The sequence below is a fragment of the Mesoplodon bidens genome (assembly GCF_964165515.1).
Source record: "Mesoplodon bidens genome assembly, chromosome: 18".
In the NCBI taxonomy this organism is placed as follows: domain Eukaryota; kingdom Metazoa; phylum Chordata; class Mammalia; order Artiodactyla; family Ziphiidae; genus Mesoplodon; species Mesoplodon bidens.
This window is the reverse complement of record NC_138175.1, coordinates 46,142,640-46,166,472: the sequence shown is the minus strand read 5'-3', so window position 1 is coordinate 46,166,472 and position 23,833 is coordinate 46,142,640. Positions and strand designations below refer to the sequence as shown.

General features: G+C 38.4%; 1 protein-coding gene across 6 annotated transcripts; it reads left to right on the top strand.

The window, feature by feature from the left end:
- Nucleotides 1–283: 283 nt before the first annotated feature.
- On the top strand, nt 284–22,742 carry LOC308606366 (uncharacterized protein). 6 transcript variants are annotated; one of them, XM_081217141.1, is made up of 6 exons: nt 284–363; nt 1,961–2,016; nt 2,848–3,045; nt 11,111–11,237; nt 14,999–15,091; nt 16,362–22,742. In XM_081217141.1, the coding sequence occupies exons 3-6, from the start codon at nt 2,968–2,970 to the stop codon at nt 18,689–18,691; spliced, it is 2,628 nt and encodes an 875-aa protein (XP_081073267.1). In that variant the 5' UTR covers nt 284–363; nt 1,961–2,016; nt 2,848–2,967; the 3' UTR covers nt 18,692–22,742. The 6 variants fall into 6 exon arrangements, with proteins under 6 accessions (XP_081073267.1, XP_081073265.1, XP_081073266.1 ...); XM_081217139.1 differs by having other exon boundaries at nt 291–372; XM_081217140.1 differs by having other exon boundaries at nt 291–372; nt 1,961–2,567.
- The last annotated feature ends 1,091 nt before the right edge of the window (nt 22,743–23,833 follow it).

The following is a 23,833-nucleotide window of genomic DNA, read 5'->3' as shown; positions in this document are numbered from 1 at the left end:
ACCAGGGCCACACTCCCACATGCTCTGTGGCAACTCCTGCCTCGCTCTAAAAACCCCCAGGAGGACTATTCCTTCGCTGTACGGAATGGATACGCTTCCAAGATGGCGGCCCGCGCGCAGAAGCACACTGGGTGCAGCCATGTTCTCTGCCCAACAGCGCCTCTCAGGGAAACTGCGCAAGGTCCCTAACAAAGTCTCTTCGCCGTGTTGACTGTTGGCGGAATGCGGCTTCCAGGGTAATTCAGAGCATGCGCAATACCAACAGTCCGTAAGGTGCTAGAGGCCCGACTGGAAGCGGAAGTGGCTCTCGGGGGCGTTTTTGCTGCTTGTGTTAGGAGCATCTTCACACTTTAATGCCGAGAGGTCTCTGAGGTGATTTTGGTTGGTCTTGATTAGGAATTCTGTGGGGTCCATGATGGAAGGCTTGTCCGTGGAGTTAGTGATGGTGGTTTTGGGATTCAGTGGTGGCAGGTGGGGTCTGTGGCGTCCGTTGTTGTGTGTCAGAGAGAGGTCAGTGATGGGGTCCTGGGCAATGGTGAATATTTTTGAGATGAGTGATTGGGATTTGGGGGCCCAGTGATGGGAGTCTGTGGTCAGTGACAGGGCCTGGGGCGTCAGCATGGGGAATCTATGGGGTCTGTGATGAGCTTGCTTTTTAAATACTCACAAGCTTTTTCTTTATTGCTCCCATTTCAGTGTTTGGGTTTTTATTTTTTGAATTTCAGTTAATGTTTTCTTTGACCCATGAATTATTTAGAAGGGCATTCTCTATTTCAAATAATGCCTCTGGGTGACGCTCGAGTGTAAAAATTGCTTATGGCCCAGTTCAGGGTCAGTTTTCATAAATGTCACATCTATTACATAAAAACAATTGTATTCTTTATTAATTGTATTGTTTCATATAGATTGCATTATACATATTATTTTGTCTGCTTAATTAATTACCGAGAAAGGTAAACTCACACTGGAAAGGTAATTTATCCTCTTGTCCTTCCTTCAACCAGTTTCTGCTTTATATATTTGGAACTATTATTAGGAGCAGTTATGTGTATTTTCAATAATAGATATAACTAAATAACTCAAAAGATATTATAGCAATTTAAGCACCCACCAGCAATTTATAAAAGAGCTCATTTTCCAAAATGCTTTCCAGCATTTTTTAAAAAGTTTTTACAGTTCTGAGGGAAAATTATGTCTGATTGGTCTAATGCACTTTCCCGTCAGTAATGTTGGCACCTTTTTGGTTAATTGCCATCTAAATTTACTTTACTGTGAATTTTCATGTCTTTAGTCTTTTTTTTTCCCCTGGGCTTTTATTTTTTTTCCATTTGATTGCTAGATTTTTTTTTTAACATTAAGCGTAACTTGTCATCACATATTGAAAATTTTATATATATATATATATATTTTTTTTTTGCAGTACACGGGGGGCCTCTCACTGTTGTGGCCTCTCCCGTTGCGGAGCACAGGCTCCGGACGCGCAGGCTCAGAGGCCGTGGCTCACGGGCCCAGCCGCTCCGCGGCATGTGGGATCTTCCGGGGCACAAACCCGTGTCCCCTGCATCGGCAGGCGGACTCTCAACCACTGCGCCACCAGGGAGGCCCTCCACCAGAATGTTATACAAACGTATACTCCTAAAATTTATTTTAATATTCTTTGAGATTTTTAAAATACATATACTTAAAATATTTACTCATGTTGGAATTCAGTCTAATGTATAGTGTGCAATGGGGATCTAGTTTGTTTTGTTCCAGGTGGAAGGCCAGTTATGTCAGCACCACTTATGCTATGAATGTCTTGTGTACACTCAATTGAATGTCACTTTTGTCACTTACATAAATCAGTATTGTCTGGTCTGTTGTTTTACTTGCTTTGATTATATTGTTTTTTATATTAACTTTTAATATCTAATAGTGCATAGTAATTGCTGATATGTATTGCATGCTTTTTGTATTCCAGGGAAGCGTTGAGTATTTTGTAAGCATCATCTCATTCCATTTTTGTAACTCTATGAGGTAGGCACTTTCATTCTCATTTTTGAAACTAAAGCTAAAAATAACTTATTCATTTTCTCATAGCCAAAAAGTAGCAGAGCTGCAATTCAAATCTTCAGTAATGTTACTCCATATCTCATGTTTTTTCCCATATTTTACCATGACTAATAACCTATCACAGATTTTGTTAAACTTCATGTTCTCCACAGCACTGGTTCTCAAAGTATTGTTCCTGGAACAGTAGCATTAACATCACCTGGGTACTAGTTAGAAATGCAGATTCTTGGGCCCTGCTATGATCTTAATGTTTGTTCCCCCCAAATTCATATGTTGAAATTCTAACACCCAAAAGTATGGTATTAGAAGATGGGGCCTTTGGGGGATGATTAGGTCATGAAAGTAGAACCCTGATGAATGGGATTAGTGCTCTTACAAAAGATACCCCACAAAGCTTCATAGCCCCTTCCACCATGTGAAGACACAGCTAGAAGGTGCTGGCTATGAACCAGGAAGAGAGCCTTCATCAAAACGTGATCATGGACTTGATCTTGGACTTCCTAGCTTCCAGAACTGTGAGCAATAAATTTCTGTTGTTTATAAGCTACCCAGTCTGTGGTATTTTGTTAGAGCAACCCAAATAGTCTGAGACAGGCCCTACCCTAGACCTACTGAATCAGAAACTGTGGGAGTGCGGGGATTTTTAACTGTATTTTAACAAACCCTCCAGGTGATTCGAATGCACACTCAAGCTTGAGAACCACTGTCCTGTGGTTTCTAGCTCAGGAAACTACACCTTGGAGTTCACTGGAGATGTTTATGTGATGACTGACCATGTGGACATTATCTTTCCAGGGAGCCCCTGGGTCAGATCTTCCTCCAGATTCCACCTCACCTCTTCTTAGCAGCTCTGCTTGAGTTTACAGATGTCCACCAAACTTTAGGCTCCTGAGAGAATAAAGGTTGAGACCCAGCATGACCATGCCAGCTAATTGGACCTCTCACCAGAAATCCCTGGGCCTGGCTCCAGAGGAACATGGCAGCTCATGTGAGGTGAGGAGGAGGAATTCCGGGGGGTGGAAATTCATTCTGGGAGTAGTTTGATCTTTACAACAAAGTTTTGTGTAAAGATGATATCTAAAATTATTCCCAACGTTGTTTTTGGTGTTTGTTTTATTTTGTTTACCATATTAACCTTGATGTCTAAACCCATCAATGACAGTAAAAGAACTGAAAATTATGAACATAGATTCAGAAATCAAATATATAAACTACTCACAGCAAAACAATGTTCAAAAATAATCTAGAAAAATAACATCTCAATTTAAAATCTAGATTAAATGGGTGAATTTCTGGGAACATACTAAATTTCCCATCAAATTTTTAATTACCATTTACCACATTTTCACTTGTAGGTGTTAAGATTTTTACTTAAAAAATTCTCCTTTTAATAAAATTAGTATTGCACCTTTGGAGAGATTTGTTTGCATTGATTTTATTCTGCTTTTGGAATGTTAACTTTGTGTATGTGTGCAAATTTTATGTTTAATATTTCTAAATGTTACAGAGTCACTTGAAAAGAATGTTTCCAGATATAGACTTTGTTATCAATAAAATATGTAGTTAGGAGGTTTTTACAATGTGGCTTATTTTTTCCTCTTTATCTCCTGGAGCTGGGAGATATTATTTAAAGTTTCCCACCATGAGTATATTTCTATCTGTATTGCCTATAGTTTCTGTTTATAAATTTTGATGCTATGTAATTTGATGCAGTGATAGTAATGACGTCTCAAGTTCATTTTGGATTGTGTCCTTGTCCTGTTTAATATTTTTTCTTAGAATTCAGCTCTGTCTGATATTAAGAGGGAGGCTGTTGTTTCCTTTCTGTTGTCATATCCAAATATGCCTTTTGCTTATCCTTTTACTGTCAGCCTTTGGAGTCCTTGTGCATTTCTCTATACAGCAGTGGAAAGATGCTTTTTATGTTACACTTCTGATGTGGATGTTTCTTTTATGTATCTTTCACTGTATACTCTGTATTTTTTGCTTTTGTTTCTGTGTCATTCTGGTAATTAGGAGGGTTAAGATTCTTTTTTGTTTCGTTAGTTCTCTTAGTGTCACCTTTATTGCATTAACTTTTTTTTTTTTTTTTTTTTTTTTTGCGGTACGCGGGCCTCTCACCGTTGTGGCCTCTCCCGTCGCGGAGCACAGGCTCCGGACGCGCAGGCCCAGTGGCCATGGCTCACGGGCCCAGCCGCTTCGCGGCATGTGGGATCTTCCTGGACCGGGGCATGAACCCGCGTCCCCTGCATCGGCAGGCAGACCCTCAACCACTGCACCACCAGAGAAGCCCACATTAACTTTTTGAACTAAATCTTTTACTCTTTTAGACAATATCTATTAAATTTGTACTGTGAATAATGATAAGAGTTCTATACTGCTACTTCAAGGATTCTTTTGTTTGTTGGATATTTTTATTAAACTCTATTTTTGTTTTTTTTTCTATTTTACTTTAAAAGTCCTTATTTCCATTTCATGTTGCTTACTTGTCTTAATCTGCTCTTGCCACTTTTTGTGTTTTCATAGAATGTTTTTATTGCTTTCAGAGAAACCTTCATTTCTGTGCTACTTTTTCTTTCTTTTTTACTTCTTTACTGAGTTCTGCCATTTTTTTTTCAAAAATTTAAATAACCATTTTCTTAACCTGTTTTTCCATTATTTCTTCTTTGGACTCATATCCCTATTTATTTCATTAAGTAGTTGATTGTTTTAGTGAATTCCTTGAATTCATGGTGAATGTGTTTTCTTTTATTGTGTGGCAATTTATTTCTAGCATGTTCCTTTTAATCTCTCTTTTTGTTCATTCTTTTTGCTTATAGTATTTTTGTACATTGGGAGATTTTTTTTTTTTTTTTGCGGTATGTGGGCCTCTCACTGTTGTGGCCTCTCCCGTTGCGGAGCACAGGCTCCGGACGCACAGGCCCAGCAGCCATGGCTCACGGGACCAGCCGCTCCGCGGCATGTGGGATCTTCCCAGACCAGGGCACGAACCTGTTTCCCCTGCATCGGCAGGCGGACTCTCAACCACTGCGCCACCAGGGAAGCCCCATTGGGAGATTTTTATTGTTATCTTTGAGTAAGGAGATTTTTCCTGGACAGATTGTTTATAAGAATCTCATTTGGTGTGGAGTCAAAGCTACGCCTTTGTACATTAGGAGATTTTTATTGTTATCTTTGAGTAAGGAGATTTTTCCTGGACAGATTGTTTATAAGAACCTCATTTTGTGCGGAGTCAAAGCTACGAATATGACATCTTCTTGATTCCCCATTTAATTCTTGATGACATAGGGTTTAGGGGCCAGGGTTTTGGTGTGAGTAGGTTGTGAATATGCAAGTGTGTGAAAGAGAAAAATTAGAGTATATGTATTCTTTTCAAGTATATAAGGAACATTTTCAAAGAAATGACAATGTTCTAAGCCTCATAAACAGAATCAACACATCACAAAGAAGCAAACTGTAATCTCTGAACATAGTTAAATGAAGAAATATAAAAGATAGCTTTCGGGCTTCCCTGGTGGCGCAGTGGTTGAGAGTCCGCCTGCCGATGCAGGGGACACAGGTTCGTGCCCTGGTCCGGGAAGATCCCACATGCCGTGGAGCGGCTGGGCCCGTGAGCCATGGCTGCTGAGAGTGAGTGTCTGGAGCCTGTGCTCCACAATGGGAGAGGCCACAACAGTGAGAGGCCCGTGTACTGCCAAAAAAAAAAAAAAAAAAAAAAAAGATAGCTTTCAAGCATCATAATTTTAGACATTAAAAACCACAAATATCTTTAATACTTATCTTTAATACTTTCTCTATCCTGTCCTTCCTGCGTGCTCATTCCCTACCCTGAATTCAGTGACCTGCTCTGTATATTCAACTCCTGAATCATCATCTCCATACTAGCTCTCTATCCACCTGCCTAGAGTCCATCCTTGTATATGTCTTATCACTTAAATCTTAATATGTACAAAATATATTATTTCTTATCTTTTTCCCCTAGCCCCCTCCTCTAGTCCTTAAATTCATCTGTGACCTCAGAATCTACAGCAACACAAAACTGATAACTGAGAGTTATCTGAGTCCTTTTTTCTCACCTTCACACTCGGTATCACTTTTACCCCCTTAATAATTAGTATCAATCTCTTCTGTAGCCTTACTACAGCCTTACTTTAGATAAGTAAGAAATATGTATTCACTCACCTGAATTGTGCAGTGGTTCTCGTGACTTATTTTCTGGTCTTGCCCATTTCAAAATGCTTTGTTATGAGAATAAACTTTCTTCAATATATTTTTTAAACATTTTATTTATTTTGAAATAATTATAGATTCAAAGGGCATGCAGAATATAGTACAGAGAATTCTCCCATAAATTCCAATTTATTGTGATGTATGATTCTTTTTATTCATTGCTGGATCCAATTTGGCAGTATTTCATTTAGGATGTTTGCATCTAAGTTCACAAGAGATAGTGGTCTGTAGTTTTCTTTTTGGTACTGTCTTTGTAGTGTTTGGGTATCAGGGTAATAATACTGGCCCCCAAAAATTAGTTGGGAAGTGTTTCCTCTTCTTTTAATTTCTGGATGGGATTGTGTAAAAATGAGACTAACTCTTCTTTAAAAGTTTAGTAGAATTCTCTAGTAAAACTGTCTCGGGACTTCCCTGGTGATCCAGTGGTTAAGACTCAGCTTCCACTGCAAGGGGTATGGGTTTGATCCCTGGTTGGGGAAATAAGATCCTGCATGCTACACGGTGCAGCAAAAAAAAAAAAGAAAACCTATCTGGACCTGGAGACTTTTTTTTCCAGGAGCTTTTAAATTATTATTTTAATTTAATTTAATGGTTTGTGGGATTATCAACTTATGTATTTCATAATGTTGAGTTTTGGTAGTTGTGGTTTTTGAGGAATCGGTCCATTTCTTCTAAATTGCTGACTCTATTAGCATAGAATTTTTGTATTCCCTTATTTTTCTTTTAATGGTTGCCAGATCTGTAATGATATTCATTCCTGACATTGGTAATTTGTATCTTTTTATCTTTGTCAGTCTGGTTGACTACTAGGTCAGTCAGCAAGATTTATCAATTTTATTGATTTTTAAAAAAATAACTACATTGTGTTTTATTGATTTTTCTCTAGTTTTTTTAAAATTTTGTTTCCAATTTCCTTGATACCTGCTTTCTCTTATTTTCTTCTTTCTGCTTGCTTTGGGTTTATTTTGCTTTTCTTTTTCTAGTTTCTTGAGGTAGGAATTTAGATTATTGATTTGAGACCTTTCCCCTTTCCTTTTTTAAAAAATTGATGTGTAATTGACGTATAACATTATTTTCAGGTATACAACATTATTCAATATTTGTATATATTGTGAAATGATCACCACGATAAATCTAGTTATCATTCATCACTACACATAGTTACAAATATTTTTTCTTGTGTTGCGAACCTTCAAGATCTCTCTTAGCAACTTTCAAATATACAATCCAGTATTAACTATAGTTATAGTTACCATGCTGTGCATTACGTCCCCGTGACTTATTTTATATCCGGAAGTTTATACTTTTGACCACCTTCACCCATTTTACCCACCACCCACCCCCTGCTTCTGGCAACCACCAGTCTATTCTCTGTATCTATGACTTCAGTTGCTGTTTTTTTTTACATTCCACATAAAGTGAGATCATATGGTATTTGTCCTTCTTTGTCTGACTTATTTCACTTAGCATAATGCCCTCGAGGTCCATCCATGCTGTTGAGAATGGCAAGATTTCCTTCTTTTTTATGGCTGAATAATGTTCCAATGCATATATAAATACCACATTTTCTTTATCCATTCACCCATCATTGGACACTAGGTCGCTTTCATGTCTTGGTCATTGTGGATAATGCTGCAGTGAACGTGGGGGTGTGTATATCTTTCAAGTTAACATTTTCATTTCCTTTGGATAAATACTTAGAAATGGAATTGCTGGATCATATGGCAGTTCTATTTTTAATTTTTTGAAGAGCTTCCATAGTATTTTCCATAGTGGTTGCACCAATTTACATTCTTCCAATAGTGCACAAGGATTCCCTTTTCTCCACATCTTTGCCAGCACTTACTGTTTCTTGGGTTTGTGTTTTTTTGTTGTTGTTGTTACATTCTGACAGGTGTAAGGTGATATCTCATTGTGAATTTGACTTGTATTACCCTGATCATTAGTGACGTTGAGCACGTTTTCATGTATCTGTTGGCAATCTGTATATTTTCTTTGGAAAAATGTCTTATTCAGATTCTCTGCCCATTTTTTACTTGGATCATTTGTTTCCCCTTTTCTATAAATATCCCTTTCAACATCCCACAGATTTTGATACATTGTATTTTCACTTTCTTTCAGTTCTATTTATTTTCTAGATTTCTTTTGAGGATTCCTCTTTGACTTATAGGTTATTTAGAAGTGTGTTGATTAATTTCCAGATATTTCCAGACTTTCCAGATAGCTTTTATTACTGTTTTCTAATATAATTCCTTTGGAGATTTCTCTGTTATCTTTCTGTTATTGAGTTTTAGTTTGATTCCATTATTTTCAGAGAACATACTTCATATTATTTCATTTCTTTCCAGTTGAGATTTATTTCACAGCCTAGGATATGGTCTGTCTTGGTCATTGTTCTATGGATGCCTGAAAAGAATGTGTATTCTGCTGTTGTTGGTTGGAGTATTCTATAAATATTGATTAGATCCTGTTGTTTTTCTATATCATTGATAATACCCTGTCTATTATTTCTATAATTTACTGAGTGTGGGCTGTTCAGGTCCCTATAAATCCCTTTTTAAAGTGTTTGACTCCAGGTGGAAATAGCCATTCCTTCAATTATGCATTTCCAGATTAGATTTTTTTAATATGGAAGATCATGTTTTTTAAAAAACATTTTACTATGAAAAAAATGTAAATGTATTCAAGAGTAAAGAGAATAGTATAAGGAGCCCATGTATCTATTGTACCTATCACTCAGCTTTATTAGTGGTCAACATTCTGTCATTCTTATATTATCTAAAACTACCCTCCTCCCCAGCTGCTGGATTATTTTAAAGTAAATCCCCAGAACCATTTTATCTGTGACTACTTTGATGTATATCTCTAAGAGACGAGAATTCTTTTTTTCTTCCTTTTTGTTTGACATAACCATTAAGCCATTATCACACCTAAAACATAATATCAATAATTCCTAGGTATCATCTGATACCCAGTTATTATTTGAATTTGAAACATGCCATAAGTATCTTTTTAATGTTGGTTTGCTTTAATTAAGAGCCAGACACGGTCCACAAGTTGCATTTGGTTAGTATGACTCTGAAGTCTCTTTTAATAAAAGATTCTCCTCCATATTTTTTCTGTTGTAATTTATTTTTTGAAGAAACAGGTCATTTGCTGCTTTCTGGATTTAGCTCATGTTTTGGTCTTGATATTGTTCAACATATTCCTCTATACTTCATATTACCTATGAATGATTTGTTGGATCTGGAGCTTAATGAGATTCAGGTTGTATTTTTCTTTATATTTTGTAAAAGTACTTAATGGGTGGTATGAAATTAATTACTATATCATGTCAGGAGGCACATAATACATTTTTATCTCTCTTTTTGTGACGTTAAAATTGATGAGTGGATGCCAGTGTTACTAGCTGACTCATCCATTTTAAACTTCTCTTCAGCCTTTCACTTGAAACCGTTGAGCAACCCTTAATGATTATTGTCTAAACCCATTATTTCATTAGGAGTTATGAGATGATGGTATTCTCATTCTATCCTAACTTCTTCATTTATTAGCCAGAAATCATTTTGTAAGGAACTGTTCCTCATCATTTATTTGGTTATTCTTCAATACAGATCTTATACAAAAAAATGTTTAATATAAATCTGACTACCTTAATTACCTTTACTTAAAATGGAAAATTCATACTTGTTCTATGAGCAAACTGTTTTTCCCATAACCACCTTTCTGGCTTGTCATGCAGACTTCTCTTCATTTACATAAAGCTATTTGCTATTCTCCAAACTCATCATGTATTTTCCTATATCCACACCTTTGCTTGTCTTTTCTGGGAAATGACCTTCCTCACCCCCCCCCATTTTGTGTTATACTTCTCATCTTCCAACTTAAATTCCTCAACTAATAATAAACTTACACCCCCATGTGGAATGTATTTTTCTGTTTTGGGGACCTCAGTGTGTTCCACATAGAGATTTACTTTTTGACACTTCAGTGAACTTGTGTCTTCTTTTTCTTTTCTTTTAAAACATAGATCTTGTTTATTTTCCAAGTCTTTTAAGTTGCTAGAAGATTAGAAACATAAATAATTCATATTTGTGTTCCCAGGGCTAGCATAATGGCTGGTCCTAAATTGCTCAGAAATTGTATCACAGGTCATTCATCCAGTTGCTAGAAGACTGCAAGAGAGCCTATTTCAATCTTCAGTTTTGAAAAACGAGTAATTGACTGACCATAGTATAGAACAATAGCAGAAATTCTTTACTGGATTTCTTTCTTCCATAAAATATTATGTAAAACTAGATATTTAATATACACCCTATATGCAATACCATTTTTTAAAAGTTACTAGATTACACAGGTGTATGCACTTGTCAAAACTTCAAATGGTACTCTGAGGATTTGTGCATTTCATTGTATGTAAAGCTTACCTAAAAAAGGTAAAAAAATGTTATACTCTACTTAATGATTTGCATTCTGAAGTATTTAGGAGGAAGTGTACTGGCATCTATAGTTTACTTTGAAATGCACAAAAAAGTAAGATGGATTGATGAATGGGTAAAAGGATGGGTAAATGTGTGGTAAAACAAGTAGAGTAAATTGTTAGGGATAGATTCTAAGTGGTGGTTATATAGGTTTTCACTACACAATTATTTTAAATTTTCTGTATGTTTGTAAAATTTCATAATAAAATGTTAGGGAAATGGGGGGTGAGTTTTTAAAAAGAGGAGATAAATTAATAACAACAAAACCTAAGTTCCATATTCCTAAATATAGTGTCTCCATCCCCCAAAACTAACTATTCATGCTGAACAGGAATGTGCCCTTACAGGGATCAGTGTCCTTCAGGGATGTGGCTGTAGATTTCAGCAGAGAGGAGTGGCAGCAGCTAGACCTTGATCAGAAAAACCTGTACCGGGATGTGATGCTGGAGACCTATAGCCACCTGCTCTCAGTAGGTAAGCACAGTTACCTGAGTGTCTGAAAGAAGGGCCCTACTGAGAGTGTTTTTATTCTCAGTTGCTGAATGCTGTGAGGCACCTGACTTATATGATGGTTTTGTCCTTGATTTGTCCAGGATTCTTTATCCCTTTTGGGCACTCTGAATTTTACAGTTGATCCTTGAACAACACAAGGGTTAGGGGTGCAGACCTGGCACAGTTGAAAATTCACATACAACTTTTGACTTGCCAAACACTTAACTCCTAACAGTCTACTGTTGACTGAAAGGCTTACCAATAACATAAATAGTCAATTAACGTATATTTTGTGTGTTATATACTGTATTCTTACAAAAAAGTAAGCTAGAGAAATGTTATTAAGAAGATCATAAGGAAGAGAAAATACATTTACTGTACTGTATTTATCAATACCGTAAGTTTATGTCATCTATTTATAAGGTGAATCGTCTGTCAATGCCTACATCAATATTGTCTTAAATGATACAAAACACTATAGATGTTATATATATTACAACACTAGACATCAAAAATGAAAAGGTAATGTGAAAAAGAAATTCATATTTATTTATAGGTGTAATGAATGATTCATGTATTGATAATGAAGAAGTAGCAATATGATTGCTTTATGGTAGCCTAGTGTAATTGATACGATGGTTTCATGGTAGCCTAGCCTATACACTAATGAATAAAGTGTTATAAAATTTTTATGGCATACAGTATTATAGTCATATTCATAATGCAGTATTGGAAACATTGTTACATTAAGAAAAAACCACTTACCTGTGATGATAGGCTGATACCCAGTTTTTCCAACTACAAGAGGGGCATACTGTACAATAATGCAGTTCTTGGAAAGCAAAGTTATAAAACAGTAAGAAAACTAACACATTATTAATTTTATATTAAATGGCACTCACCTTATGCCTATGTAAGGATAGGCTGTCCACCTCAATACAAGTCTTGTACATGATGTTCTACGTGATGAATACTTAGTCAATGATGATGACGATGACACACAAACTCCTCATACAGTTCTTGCCGTACAGTTATTAGATTTTCACAGGAAGACACATGTATACACAGCAGATAAGTTTATTAACTGTACAGCATGATGATTCTTTACTGCTTTTTAAGTGGAAGTGGATCATCATAAAGGTCTTCATCCTCGTTGTCTTCACATTGAATGGGCTGAGGAGGAGAAGGAAGAGGAGGAGTTGATTTTGCTGTCTCGGGAATGGCAGAGGTGGAAGAAGTGGGGGAGGTGGAAGAGGGGAGGCAGGAGATACAGGCACACTTGATGTAACATTATGGAAATACATCATAATTTCTAACTTTTTTGCTTTTTCATTTCTCTAAAAATATTTCTTTACCATACCAACTCTTCTTCCACCATTTGCTTTAGTTTCAGTGCCCATATCATAGAAAGGTCCATGTGGTAAAAGAAATCAAAAGCAGTCTTAAGTAAATCTGAACCTTCTGCCAGACTGTCTAATGTCAACTTGTTTTCTGGCCCTGCTTCTTCTATGTTTTCTTTCTAATCATCTGGCATTGGTTCGAAAGCCCTCAGATTCATCAAGCCTCTGCTGTGATGTCTATTAGCTCTTGAATTTCTCCAAGATAATCCTCCACACCCTCACCCCCACCTTTTTTTGCCTTATTCACAATGTCTTTCTTGATTTCCCTTATTTGCTCTGTTGTAAATCCTATGCAGTCATGCACAACATCTGGACACAGTTTTTCTGGCAGGAATTTATTGTTTCAGGCTTGATGGCTTTCATGGCATTTTCTATAACAACGATAGCATCGTCAGTGCTGTGATCCTTCCAGCCTTTTATGATGTTCTCTCTATCAAGTTTCTCTTCCACAGTGTTGACAACCCTTTCCATAGACTACCATGTGTAATAAGCCTTAATGGCCCTTGTGACCCCCTGATCTAGGGGCTGAATTAGAGATGTTGTGTTTGGGGGCAGGTAGACCATTTCGATGCCTTTGGTGTTGAAGTCATGGGGTTCTGGGTGACCAGCGACATTGTCCAATATCAAAAGGCAGTCCCTTACTGGCTGGGTACTTACTGACTCCAGGGACAAATCATCAATGGAACCAATTCAGAAAGAAAGTTCTTGTTGTTCAGGCCTTCTTGTTTTACGACCAAAAGACTGGCAGCTGGTGTTTATCTTTTCCTTTCAAGGCTTAGGGGTTAGCAGCTTTATAGATAAGGGTTGTCCTAATCATAAACTTGACTGCACTTGCACAAAACAGGGGAGTTAGTTAGGATTTAGGTTCCTGTCCTGGTGCTCACTTCTCTTCCTTAGTCCTTTGTGGCATTTTTTCCAGAATATGGCACTTTCATCTGCATTAAAAAACAGTTCAGGCAGATATCCTTTTTCTCCTGAATGATTTTCTTTATGGCATCTAGGAACTTATCTGCTGCCTTTTGGTCATCAGAAGCTGCTTCTCCTTTATCTCTTTAAAAAGTCAAACCTCTTTCTAAAATTATCAGACCATCCTTTACTGGCATTAAATCCTCTAGCTTTAAGCCCTTCACCTTCCTTTTGCTTTAAGTTACCATATAATGACTTTGCTTTTTCTCAAATCATATTAGAATCTATAGGTGTGCTTTTGTAAAATTATTTATTTATTTATTTGGCTGTGCCAGGTCTTAGTCATGGCATGCAGGATCTTCGTTGTGGCATGCGGGGTCTTTAGTTGCACATGTGAGCTCCTAGTTGCGGCATGTGAGATCTAGTTCCCTGCCCAGGGATTGAACCCAGGCCTCCTGCATTGGGAGCGTGGAGTCTTAGCCACTGGATCACCAGCGAAGTCCTGGAATGCTTTTCTTATAACAATCCTGTACCCACATAAAAACTACATTTTTAATACAAGATAAAAAAAAAAGTGTTTCTCAAAAAGTGCATGGTGGGAATTCCCTGGCAGTCAAGTGGTTAGGACTCCACTCTGTCACTGCTGAGGGCCTGGATTCAGTCCTCTCTAGTTGGGGAACTAAGATCCCACAAGCCATGCGGTGCAGCCAAAAAAAAAAAAAAAAGATGCAGGGTTTTTGTGTCTGCTGGTATATGCTTCATGAATTTCTTTTTTTTTTTTTACAGTGGTTTTTACACTTAATTCATTTATCTTGAAATGGCTGGCAACAACAGCTGCAGACCTCAGTCAAGCAATTCAGCTTTTTCTTGTAATGTCATGAATTTTCTCTGTTCTTGGGAGTATTTCCAGCATCGCTAGTGGCACTTAGTATGTTAGTATGGGTCCCATGATGTTATTCAAGGTTTATGGTATTGCAAGAAACATGAAACATATGTGAGAACCCAGAGAGATTACATTTTACTGCTATACACAATTTACTGGAGAGAGGGACTGCTCATGAGGCAATGATTAGGGCATTTTAAGTGGATATTTACAGCACTTGAGCTCACTGCAATAGCAATAGGAGGTGGCTACAAAATTCATGACATACCTAACTTTTTAAAAATATTTTTTGATATTTCTAGGCTACGAAGTTTGTCTGAGTTTTTTCAAATTGTCACAGATCTCCAAAAGATTTTCCAATATTTTCAGTAAAATCCATTTATAAGTTGGACGCATGTGGTTCAAAGCCCTGTTGTTCAAGGGTTAACTGTACTCTGTTCTCAGAGATACACTGTTACTTTCCTGTAGAAAAAAGCCTCATTGAACAAGACTGTTGATTGGGCTCTGTAACACAATTAGCTGGACCCAGACCTTTTATCATTTCTCATGAACAGGGTATCAAGTTCCTGAAACAGAGGTTTTCATGTTGGAGCAAGGAAAGGAGCCATGGGCACTGCAGGGTGAGAGCCCACATCAGAGCTGTCCAGGTGAGTGAGTGTGACCCAGACTGATGGGAGACAGGGAAGTAAATCTCAGCCATCTTGAGAAAGACTGGCATTTTTGAAATGCTATTAAGATGACTCTTCTGGAAGGTTCTGATTTTTTTGTATTATTTGAGGACCCTTGATATTGGCCTCTCAAATAACTAAATGCCTTCTATAAAAATGCCTTTGTCGTTTCTAACTGTCTTCTTTCTTGCCTTTTTGGCGTCTGGATCACATGCCAATCTGCCTCAATAAATATTTTCTTTTTTTCTTGGTTATGCTCCTTTTCTCTAACATTCTTTTTTTCTTTCTGCCTTCTGCATTGTCCGAGATTCATTCTTTATGTATTCAGCTATTCATGGATTTGCTTTCTTTAAAAGTTACTATATGTCACACACTCCCACTCCTGCTAGTCCTCTTTCATTTCTTTCTTTCTCATTGTGAGATGCTTTGGAACTTTATCTCCAATCATGCTCTCTTCCTTTTTTCTCCATAGTCACTGACGTAAGATTTCTCACTTTCCCATTCCCCATGTCTTTCATCCAACTGATGACTTAGAGGTCACTGTTGCTTAACCTTTAGGAGTACCTTTCTGACTTCCTTCCAAGGTTGCTTGAGACTTCACACTGACTGGGGGCTGTCTGCCTGGTTGGCTGATTTTTGAAATTGCTTTATTTCTGTACTTCACATGATGAGGTTTGAGTTTAATCATGTCTTCATTCAGGACACACTATCATCATCAGTATGGGTAAGGATTCTCTATTATTTTATTTTTTCAATTTATTCATTATTCCTTCTTTTCTCCATACTCATCTCACTTCCCATCACAGGCAATTGTTTTATATGATAGAAACATATTTTTAAGTTCATATTTAAGGTGGCTTGGGGTATGTATTATTAGTTTATATAAATATTATTGTGCTATATATCTTGTTCTTGGCCTTTTTTCACTTCCTGGCACAGTGCATTGAGTTCATAAAGTTTATTTTCTAAATAAACTGAATTGTATCCGAGATTGTTTCCTATCACCACTATCACCAAGTCTTCTCAGCCAATGATTCACCCTCACCCTTTTCACTGTGTTCAACCTGGACGAACCATATGACCCTCTCCTCTTGCCTCTGCTAGCTGCTCTTTGAGCTAAAATCATCTCATTCTCCTTTGAGAAGGAGAGTTTGGGTTTCAAACCTCACAGAGAATTTCTGAAAAACTTCTTGCTACATTGAGAGGAAAGGTGATGCTACAAGTGACATTTTATTGTATTTTATTCTAGAAGAATTGTGGCAGATTGATGATCAGATAGAGAGCTATCAACAAAGAGAAAACAAATCTTTAAGAGATGTTGCTTTCATCAAGAAAATATTGACTATAAAGAGGGATTATGAATATAAGGACAGAAAAATAATTCATGTGAGCCAAAACATTCCTTCCCCAAAGAGACCTCATCAATGTGACTTATATGGAAGTGCTTTAAGCCATAATTTAGATTTACATGGTCATAATAGAAACAGTGGATCAAAGAACATTAATAAGATTACTGAATATGGTAAAATTTCTTCCTGTACTAAACAGTGTACTCTAACAGGAGAGAAATTATGGGACCATAATCAATGTGGGAAAATCCTCAGCTATAAACAAGTACCCTGTCAACATCAGAAAAGTCATACTGGGGCAAAATCTTATGAATGTGCTGGATTTGGAAATATCTTCACCCAGAAGTCACAACTCAAGGTACATCTGAAAGTGCATACAGGAGAAAAACTGTATGTATGTATTGACTGTGGGAAGGCTTTTGTACAGAAGCCAGAATTCATTACACATCAGAGAACTCATACTAGAGAGAAGCCCTATAAGTGCAGTGAATGTGGGAAAGCCTTTTTCCAAGTATCTTCTCTTTTCAGGCATCAGAGAATTCATACTGGAGAAAAACTCTATGAATGCAGTGAATGTGGGAAAGGCTTCTCTTATAACTCAGATCTTAGTATACATCAGAAAATTCATACTGGAGAGAGACACCACGAGTGCAGTGATTGTGGCAAAGCATTCACGCAGAAGTCCACACTCAAGATGCATCAGAAAATTCATACAGGCGAGAGATCCTATATATGTATTGAATGTGGACAGGCCTTCATCCAGAAGACACACTTGATTGCACACCGAAGAATTCATACTGGAGAAAAACCATATGAATGCAGTAACTGTGGGAAGTCCTTCATTTCCAAGTCACAACTGCAGGTACATCAACGAACTCACACAAGAATGAAACCGTCTATATGCAACGAATATGGGAAGGTTTTCAACAGTAGTTCCAACCTCAATACACATAAGAAAGTACAAATGAGAGAGAAATCTTCCATATGTACTGAATGTGGTAAGGCCTTTACATACAGGTCAGAGTTGATTATACATCAGAGAATTCACACCGGAGAGAAACCTTATGAATGCAGTGATTGTGGAAAAGCCTTCACTCAGAAGTCAGCACTCACAGTGCATCAGAGAATTCATACAGGAGAAAAATCATATATATGCATGAAATGTGGGCTAGCCTTCATCCAGAAGGCACACTTGATTGCCCATCAAATAATTCATACAGGAGAGAAACCTTATAAATGTGGCCATTGTGGGAAATCCTTTACTTCCAAGTCACAACTTCACGTGCATAAACGAATTCACACAGGAGAGAAACCTTATATGTGCACTAAATGTGGGAAGGCATTTACCAACAGGTCAAATCTCATTACACATCAGAAAACTCATACAGGAGAGAAATCCTATATATGTCCTAAATGTGGCAAGGCCTTCACACAAAGGTCAGACTTGATTACACATCAGAGAATTCATACTGGGGAGAAACCTTATGAATGCAATACCTGTGGAAAAGCCTTCACCCAGAAGTCACACCTCAATATACACCAGAAAATTCACACTGGAGAGAGACAGTATGAATGCCATGAATGTGGGAAAGCCTTCAACCAGAAATCAATACTCATTGTGCATCAGAAAATTCATACAGGAGAGAAACCCTATGTGTGCACTGAGTGTGGAAGAGCCTTCATCCGGAAGTCAAACTTTATTACTCATCAGAGAATTCATACTGGGGAGAAACCTTATGAATGCAATGATTGTGGGAAATCCTTCACCTCCAAATCTCAGCTCCTGGTGCATCGACCAATTCACACAGGAGAAAAACCATATGTGTGTGCTATATGTGGGAAAGCCTTTAGTGGCAGGTCAAATCTCAGTAAACATCAGAAAACTCATACTGGAGAAAAGCCCTACATCTGTTCTGAATGTGGGAAGACCTTCAGACAAAAGTCAGAACTGATTATACATCATAGGATTCATACTGGAGAGAAACCTTATGAATGCAGTGACTGTGGTAAATCGTTCACTAAGAAATCACAGCTCCAAGTGCATCAACGAATTCACACAGGAGAGAAGCCTTATGTGTGTGCTGAGTGTGGGAAGGCCTTCACTGACAGATCAAATTTGAACAAACACCAGACAACGCACACTGGAGACAAACCCTATAAGTGTGTAGTCTGTGGGAAAGGCTTTGTTCAGAAATCAGTTCTCAGCGTGCATCAGAGTATTCACACTTGAGAGAAACATTCTGAGAAAACCTCAGTGAGATCAGATTTTATTTTACATTATGGAATTCGTGCAACAGAAAAATATGCATATTATCGTAACTAGAAATGCTCCATCAGAATGTCACACATTACTGTACAGAAGAGGACCTGAAAGTACCCTGAATGGGAGGACCCCGTCCCATATTGTCACCAGCCTCAGTAAACCTTGGGGCATTCATACTGAGAAGGAACTTTTGTTAGTTTGGTACATTAGAAGAAACCCTCTTGTGAAAACTGTAACAACACTGTTACCAAATTCTGCACTGGAAACATTATGTTAAGTCATGTTAATGATAATCCTGTTTACTGTGGAATAGGTAACATGCCAACAAGTTGAATGGTAGAACAGCATAATATATACGATAACGATAAACCCTAAGTTCTGTGAGATGTTTGTTGCAGCACACATTGCCTAATAGAATTTTGTGTGTCATTCTTCTGTTGAATCAAACATGGTCTGCATATCTAATCCCCCATTGCATATTTTTATCAAAAAAGGGATGCCACAATAAAAAAATTACTTATGTATACAGATATAAACCTCAGAGTGTATGTTGACTCCCCCATTATCCTCTAGCACCATGAATGGTAACCCCCCTTATTAGCCACCAGTAGAGTGTTTTCAACTTTCATACAGCACATTGTCTTCTGACCCCTATAATTGCATTATGACTGCCTATTCGTGTTGACTACCATTATCTCCCAGACTTACTGACCCTTAATTAGCCCCCAGTATAGTGTCCTGTGAGCTCCCATTACCTTCAGGAAAGCTTCTGAAGTAAGAATGTTCAGGTCATCTCAGTCAACTCTTCACTTCAGTCACCCTTTTGCTGTTATAGTTTTAGAGTGCTTCCAGCTCATTTGCCTTCCTTAATGACTTGACCTTTATAATGACAATAATGAATCAATAACTCATTAAAACAAACCCCAACATACCTTCACTGTCTTCTCTCTACCCATCTTCATTCCATGCACTCCTCAAGGACCTTCTCCCCCATGTGCTTCAAACACATCTGGTTAGGTCCTGCCTCAGGGCCTTTGCATTTGCAGTGCCCTTTTCAAAGAGCACAGTTCCTCATTATATCTGTGTGGTTTACTCCTTCGTGTCTTTCTTCCAATGGCATTTCTTCACAGAGGCCTGCCCTGCCCTTCCCTGCCTGCCTGGCTTAAAATTCCATCACCCACCCCTTCCTCCTTTATCCTCTCCATAGGACTTATGACCATGATGCCCTGTATATTTCACTTATTTGTCTATGGTTCCCACTCTAGAATGTTTTTCCCCATTTTGTTCACCGTTGTGAACCTAGACCCATGCCTGACATACAACAGTCCTTCTATGAGTGCACATTGTGGAGTGTTGACCATGCTCATCCCATGACTTCCCTTTGATCCTTTCTGTATTGCAGCACAAGATGCTCTGATGGGGAGAACCAACTTGTCTAAAACACACAAGGCTTTTTCACCCCCAGTCTTTACCTGGGCTGTGCCTCCTTCCTGTTCTAAAAGTTGTAACATCATTCTAAACCTTTTGCTCTGATGCCAGGCCATTTAAAGAAGGAACTGAGGCACAGGAAATCAGTCCCACATAGATGGGACTTGATGCTTATGTTTCAGGATTCCCTTCAATGATTCTGAAATACCACAGTGAGCTCCAAAGTGATCACAAAAGAGCCCACTCACTCTGCCTGAGCATGCACAGTCCTGCCTTACCCCAATTGTACCTTGATGGGGCCTTGTCTACCCCGTAACCTGACCTACAGACCTGCTTATCATGCCCTGACAGGTATGCCCAAAGCTAATAATATGGAGAGGCCAAGAGGAGAGAAGGGTTGACCTTCCTTAGAAGTTAGGTGTGCAACCTAAGACTGGGGCAGCAGTGGTCTCACAGATGGATGCAGAGGGTCTGAGTGAAAGCTTAGCTGCTGGGTGGCCAAATGAACCAGCAAAATGGATCCTTCAGGTCAGTCCATTGGCAGCACTGAGAGTGGGAAACAGTTGTGTTGTACAGAAATGTTCTCACCTTTGTGAATAGCAGCATGAGGATTGAGAATGGGGACAGAACCTGTTTAAGGGGATAGGTCTAAGGATTTTCCTGTAATCCCCTCACCCAAATTGGGCAGTGATTAGTGACATATCCCATTACCACACCTTAGATCCATGTCTAATCCATTATTAGCTCCCCTTTATCTCACCCCTTCACAGTATCTGATGAGCCACTGTACACCCTTCTCTATATTAGAACAGTATCTGGTGACTCACTACCCCCTTTTACCTCATTCAGCACTGCTTCTGGGGCTTCACTCAATGTTTTATGACCCACCATTTTCCCCCAACTTAGGACAGTGTTTGCTGATCCCGCAGGAGAGTGTCTGGAGATCTCTCCATTACCCCCTTCTTAACCCACCCCAGCACAATGTCTGGACACCCTCCATTATCCCCCTTTGACTTTACTCCATCACTGTGTTTGTTGCCTCTTATTACAGGAAATAGTGTCTGGAGATCTTCTCATTACCTCTTCCAGTTACCTCCAGCATAATGTGTTATAATGTGTTGTGAAACAGTCTGGTAACCTCCATACTCCCCATTTATTCCCACTTTCACCAAATAGTAACTGATGACCACTTATTACAATCCTCAGAGTAGGAAACCATGATATACCCCACCTAATCCAACTTTTAACATTATCTCTTGATTCTTTCATTACACCTCTATCAGGATGGCTTGTGTTTCCCTCCATTTGTTGTCCATCACAATGATGGTGACCAGTTATCTTCCATTACTCCACCTAGCAGTGTTTGTAACCATCCCCAACACAGTATGTGGTGATGCCCCCGATACTCTCTGAACACTGGTGTGTGCCATTAACCTGCTTCCCTCTCCCCAGATAAGGGCAGTGACTGATAAGGCACCATAAACTTCACATTAGCCATCTCTGTAGGGCCCCCATTAACAACCGGCACAAAGTCTGTTGGTGCCCATTACCCACTAATACAGTATCTGTGACTCTTCCATTAAATCCTGGTAATACCTGCTATTTCTCTATTGGCCCCCAGTAACACAGTGTCTACTGATTCCCCGTTGCCCACATTGCTTCATGAAGCCACTTAGTGTGACTACTGCAAGTCCCCCAGTATTGCTTCTCCAAGTCCCCACTGTTTGCCTGGACAGGAACCCTGGGGGATGGAGAAGGGATGAGGATCGAGTCCTAGCCTCATAGACACCCTCCAGGGAATTGTTGGTCTGGAGTAGGCTGGGGAGGATCTGGGAGACCCAGGAGATCACAAACAGCTTCCCATTTACTACATGAGGAGTGAAACAAGCAGAATAGTGAAAGCTGTCGATGTGGATTAAAATCCAGGTGCCATCCCTGATGCCCAGTAACCTCCTCTGAGCCTCAGTTGCCTCACCTGTAAAATAGAGTTATGGAGGAGGAAGTGACAATATGGGTCACTTGAGGGGAGTAGGGCTAGTGGAGACCAATGAGAAGTTCCCTGTTGTTAATGATATTACTAGTTATAAGTTGACACAAGACCAACCTCTGTATGGCTGTACCAAAACCTCACAGAGGGAAATGTATGTTATTTTATACTATTTTTTGTAATTTACTTTCAATTTTTTTGTAATTTACTGTAATTGTAAATTGTAAATTACTTTCAATTTTTTTTATTGTAAATTACTTTCAATTATTTCTCTTTTATATTTACTGTAACATAATATTATAGTACTGAGATATTTTTAAAGTCAGATTTATTGAGGTATAATTTACACACAGTAATAGTCACCCTTAAAAGTGTACAGTTCTGAGAGTTTTAACAAATGTGTACAATCATGTAATCAACACCACAACCAAGAGAACAGTTCCTTCACTCCCCTAAATTCCCTCCTATCCCTTTTCTTTAACATCTTTATTGGAGTATAATTGCTTTACAATGGTGTGTTATTTTCTGCTTTACAACAAAGTGAATCAGTCATACATATACATATGTTCACATATCTCTTCCCTCCTGCGTCTCCCTCCCTCCCACCCTACCTATCCCATCCCTCTAGGTGGTCACAAAGCACAGAGCTGATCTCCCTGTGCTATGCGGCTGCTTCCCACTATCTATCTACCTTACGTTTGGTAGTGTATATATGTCCATGCCACTCTCTCACTCTGTCACAGCTTACCCTTCCCCCTCCCCATATCCTCAAGTCCATTCTCTAGTAGGTCTGTGTATTTATTCCTGTCTTACCCCTAGGTTCTTCATGACATTTTTTTTCTTAGATTCCATATATATGTGTTAGCATACAGTATTTGTCTTTCTCTTTCTGACTTACTTCACTCTGTATGACAGACTCCAGGTCCATCCACCTCATTACAAATAGCTCAATTTCATTTCTTTTTATGGCTGAGTAATATTCCATTGTATATATGTGCCACATCTTCTTTATCCACTCATCTGATGATGGACACTTAGGTTGTTTCCATCTCCTGGCTATTGTAAATAGAGCTGCAATGAACATTTTGGTACATGACTCTTTTTGAATTATGGTTTTCTCAGGGTATATGCCCAGTAGTGGGATTGCTGGGTCATATGGTAGTTCTATTTGTAGTTTTTCAAGGAACCTCCATACTGTTCTCCATAGTGGCTGTACCACTTCACATTCCCACCAGCAGTGCAAGAGTGTTCCCTTTTCTCCACACCCTCTCCAGCATTTATTGTTTCTAGATTTTTTGATGATCCTCCTATCCCTTTTTAATCAATCTCTCTATCCACTCCCAACCCCTCAAAATCACTGATCTGTTTCCTGTTTCTATAGTTTTGCCTTTTTTCACATGTCATATAAATGTGTGTGTATCCATATATATGTAAAAATGTGTCTCCTTTGGAGTCTGACTTCTTTCATTTAGTGTATTTGAGATTCATCCATATGGTTGTATGAGATACAAATGGAAATATGCTGATGAAAAGACATTCAACATCATTAGTCATCAGGAAAATGCAAATTAAAACCATAATGACATACCACTACACACTTATCAGAATGGCAATAAATAACATAGTACAAAAGTTGGCAAGGATGTAAAGCAATAGACATTTTCATGCATTGCTGATGGGAATGATATACAATG

What these genes read in the sequence shown, in the direction of transcription:
- LOC308606366 (XM_081217141.1), top strand. Translation starts at nt 2,968, where the DNA reads ATGACCATGCCAGCTAATTGGACCTCTCACCAGAAATCCCTGGGCCTG. An exon ending in AACATGGCAGCTCATGTGAG is followed by an intron (nt 3,046 to 11,110) that starts GTGAGGAGGAGG and finishes GTGCCCTTACAG; the next exon opens with GGATCAGTGTCCTTCAGGGA. An exon ending in CCCACATCAGAGCTGTCCAG is followed by an intron (nt 15,092 to 16,361) that starts GTGAGTGAGTGT and finishes ATTTTATTCTAG; the next exon opens with AAGAATTGTGGCAGATTGAT.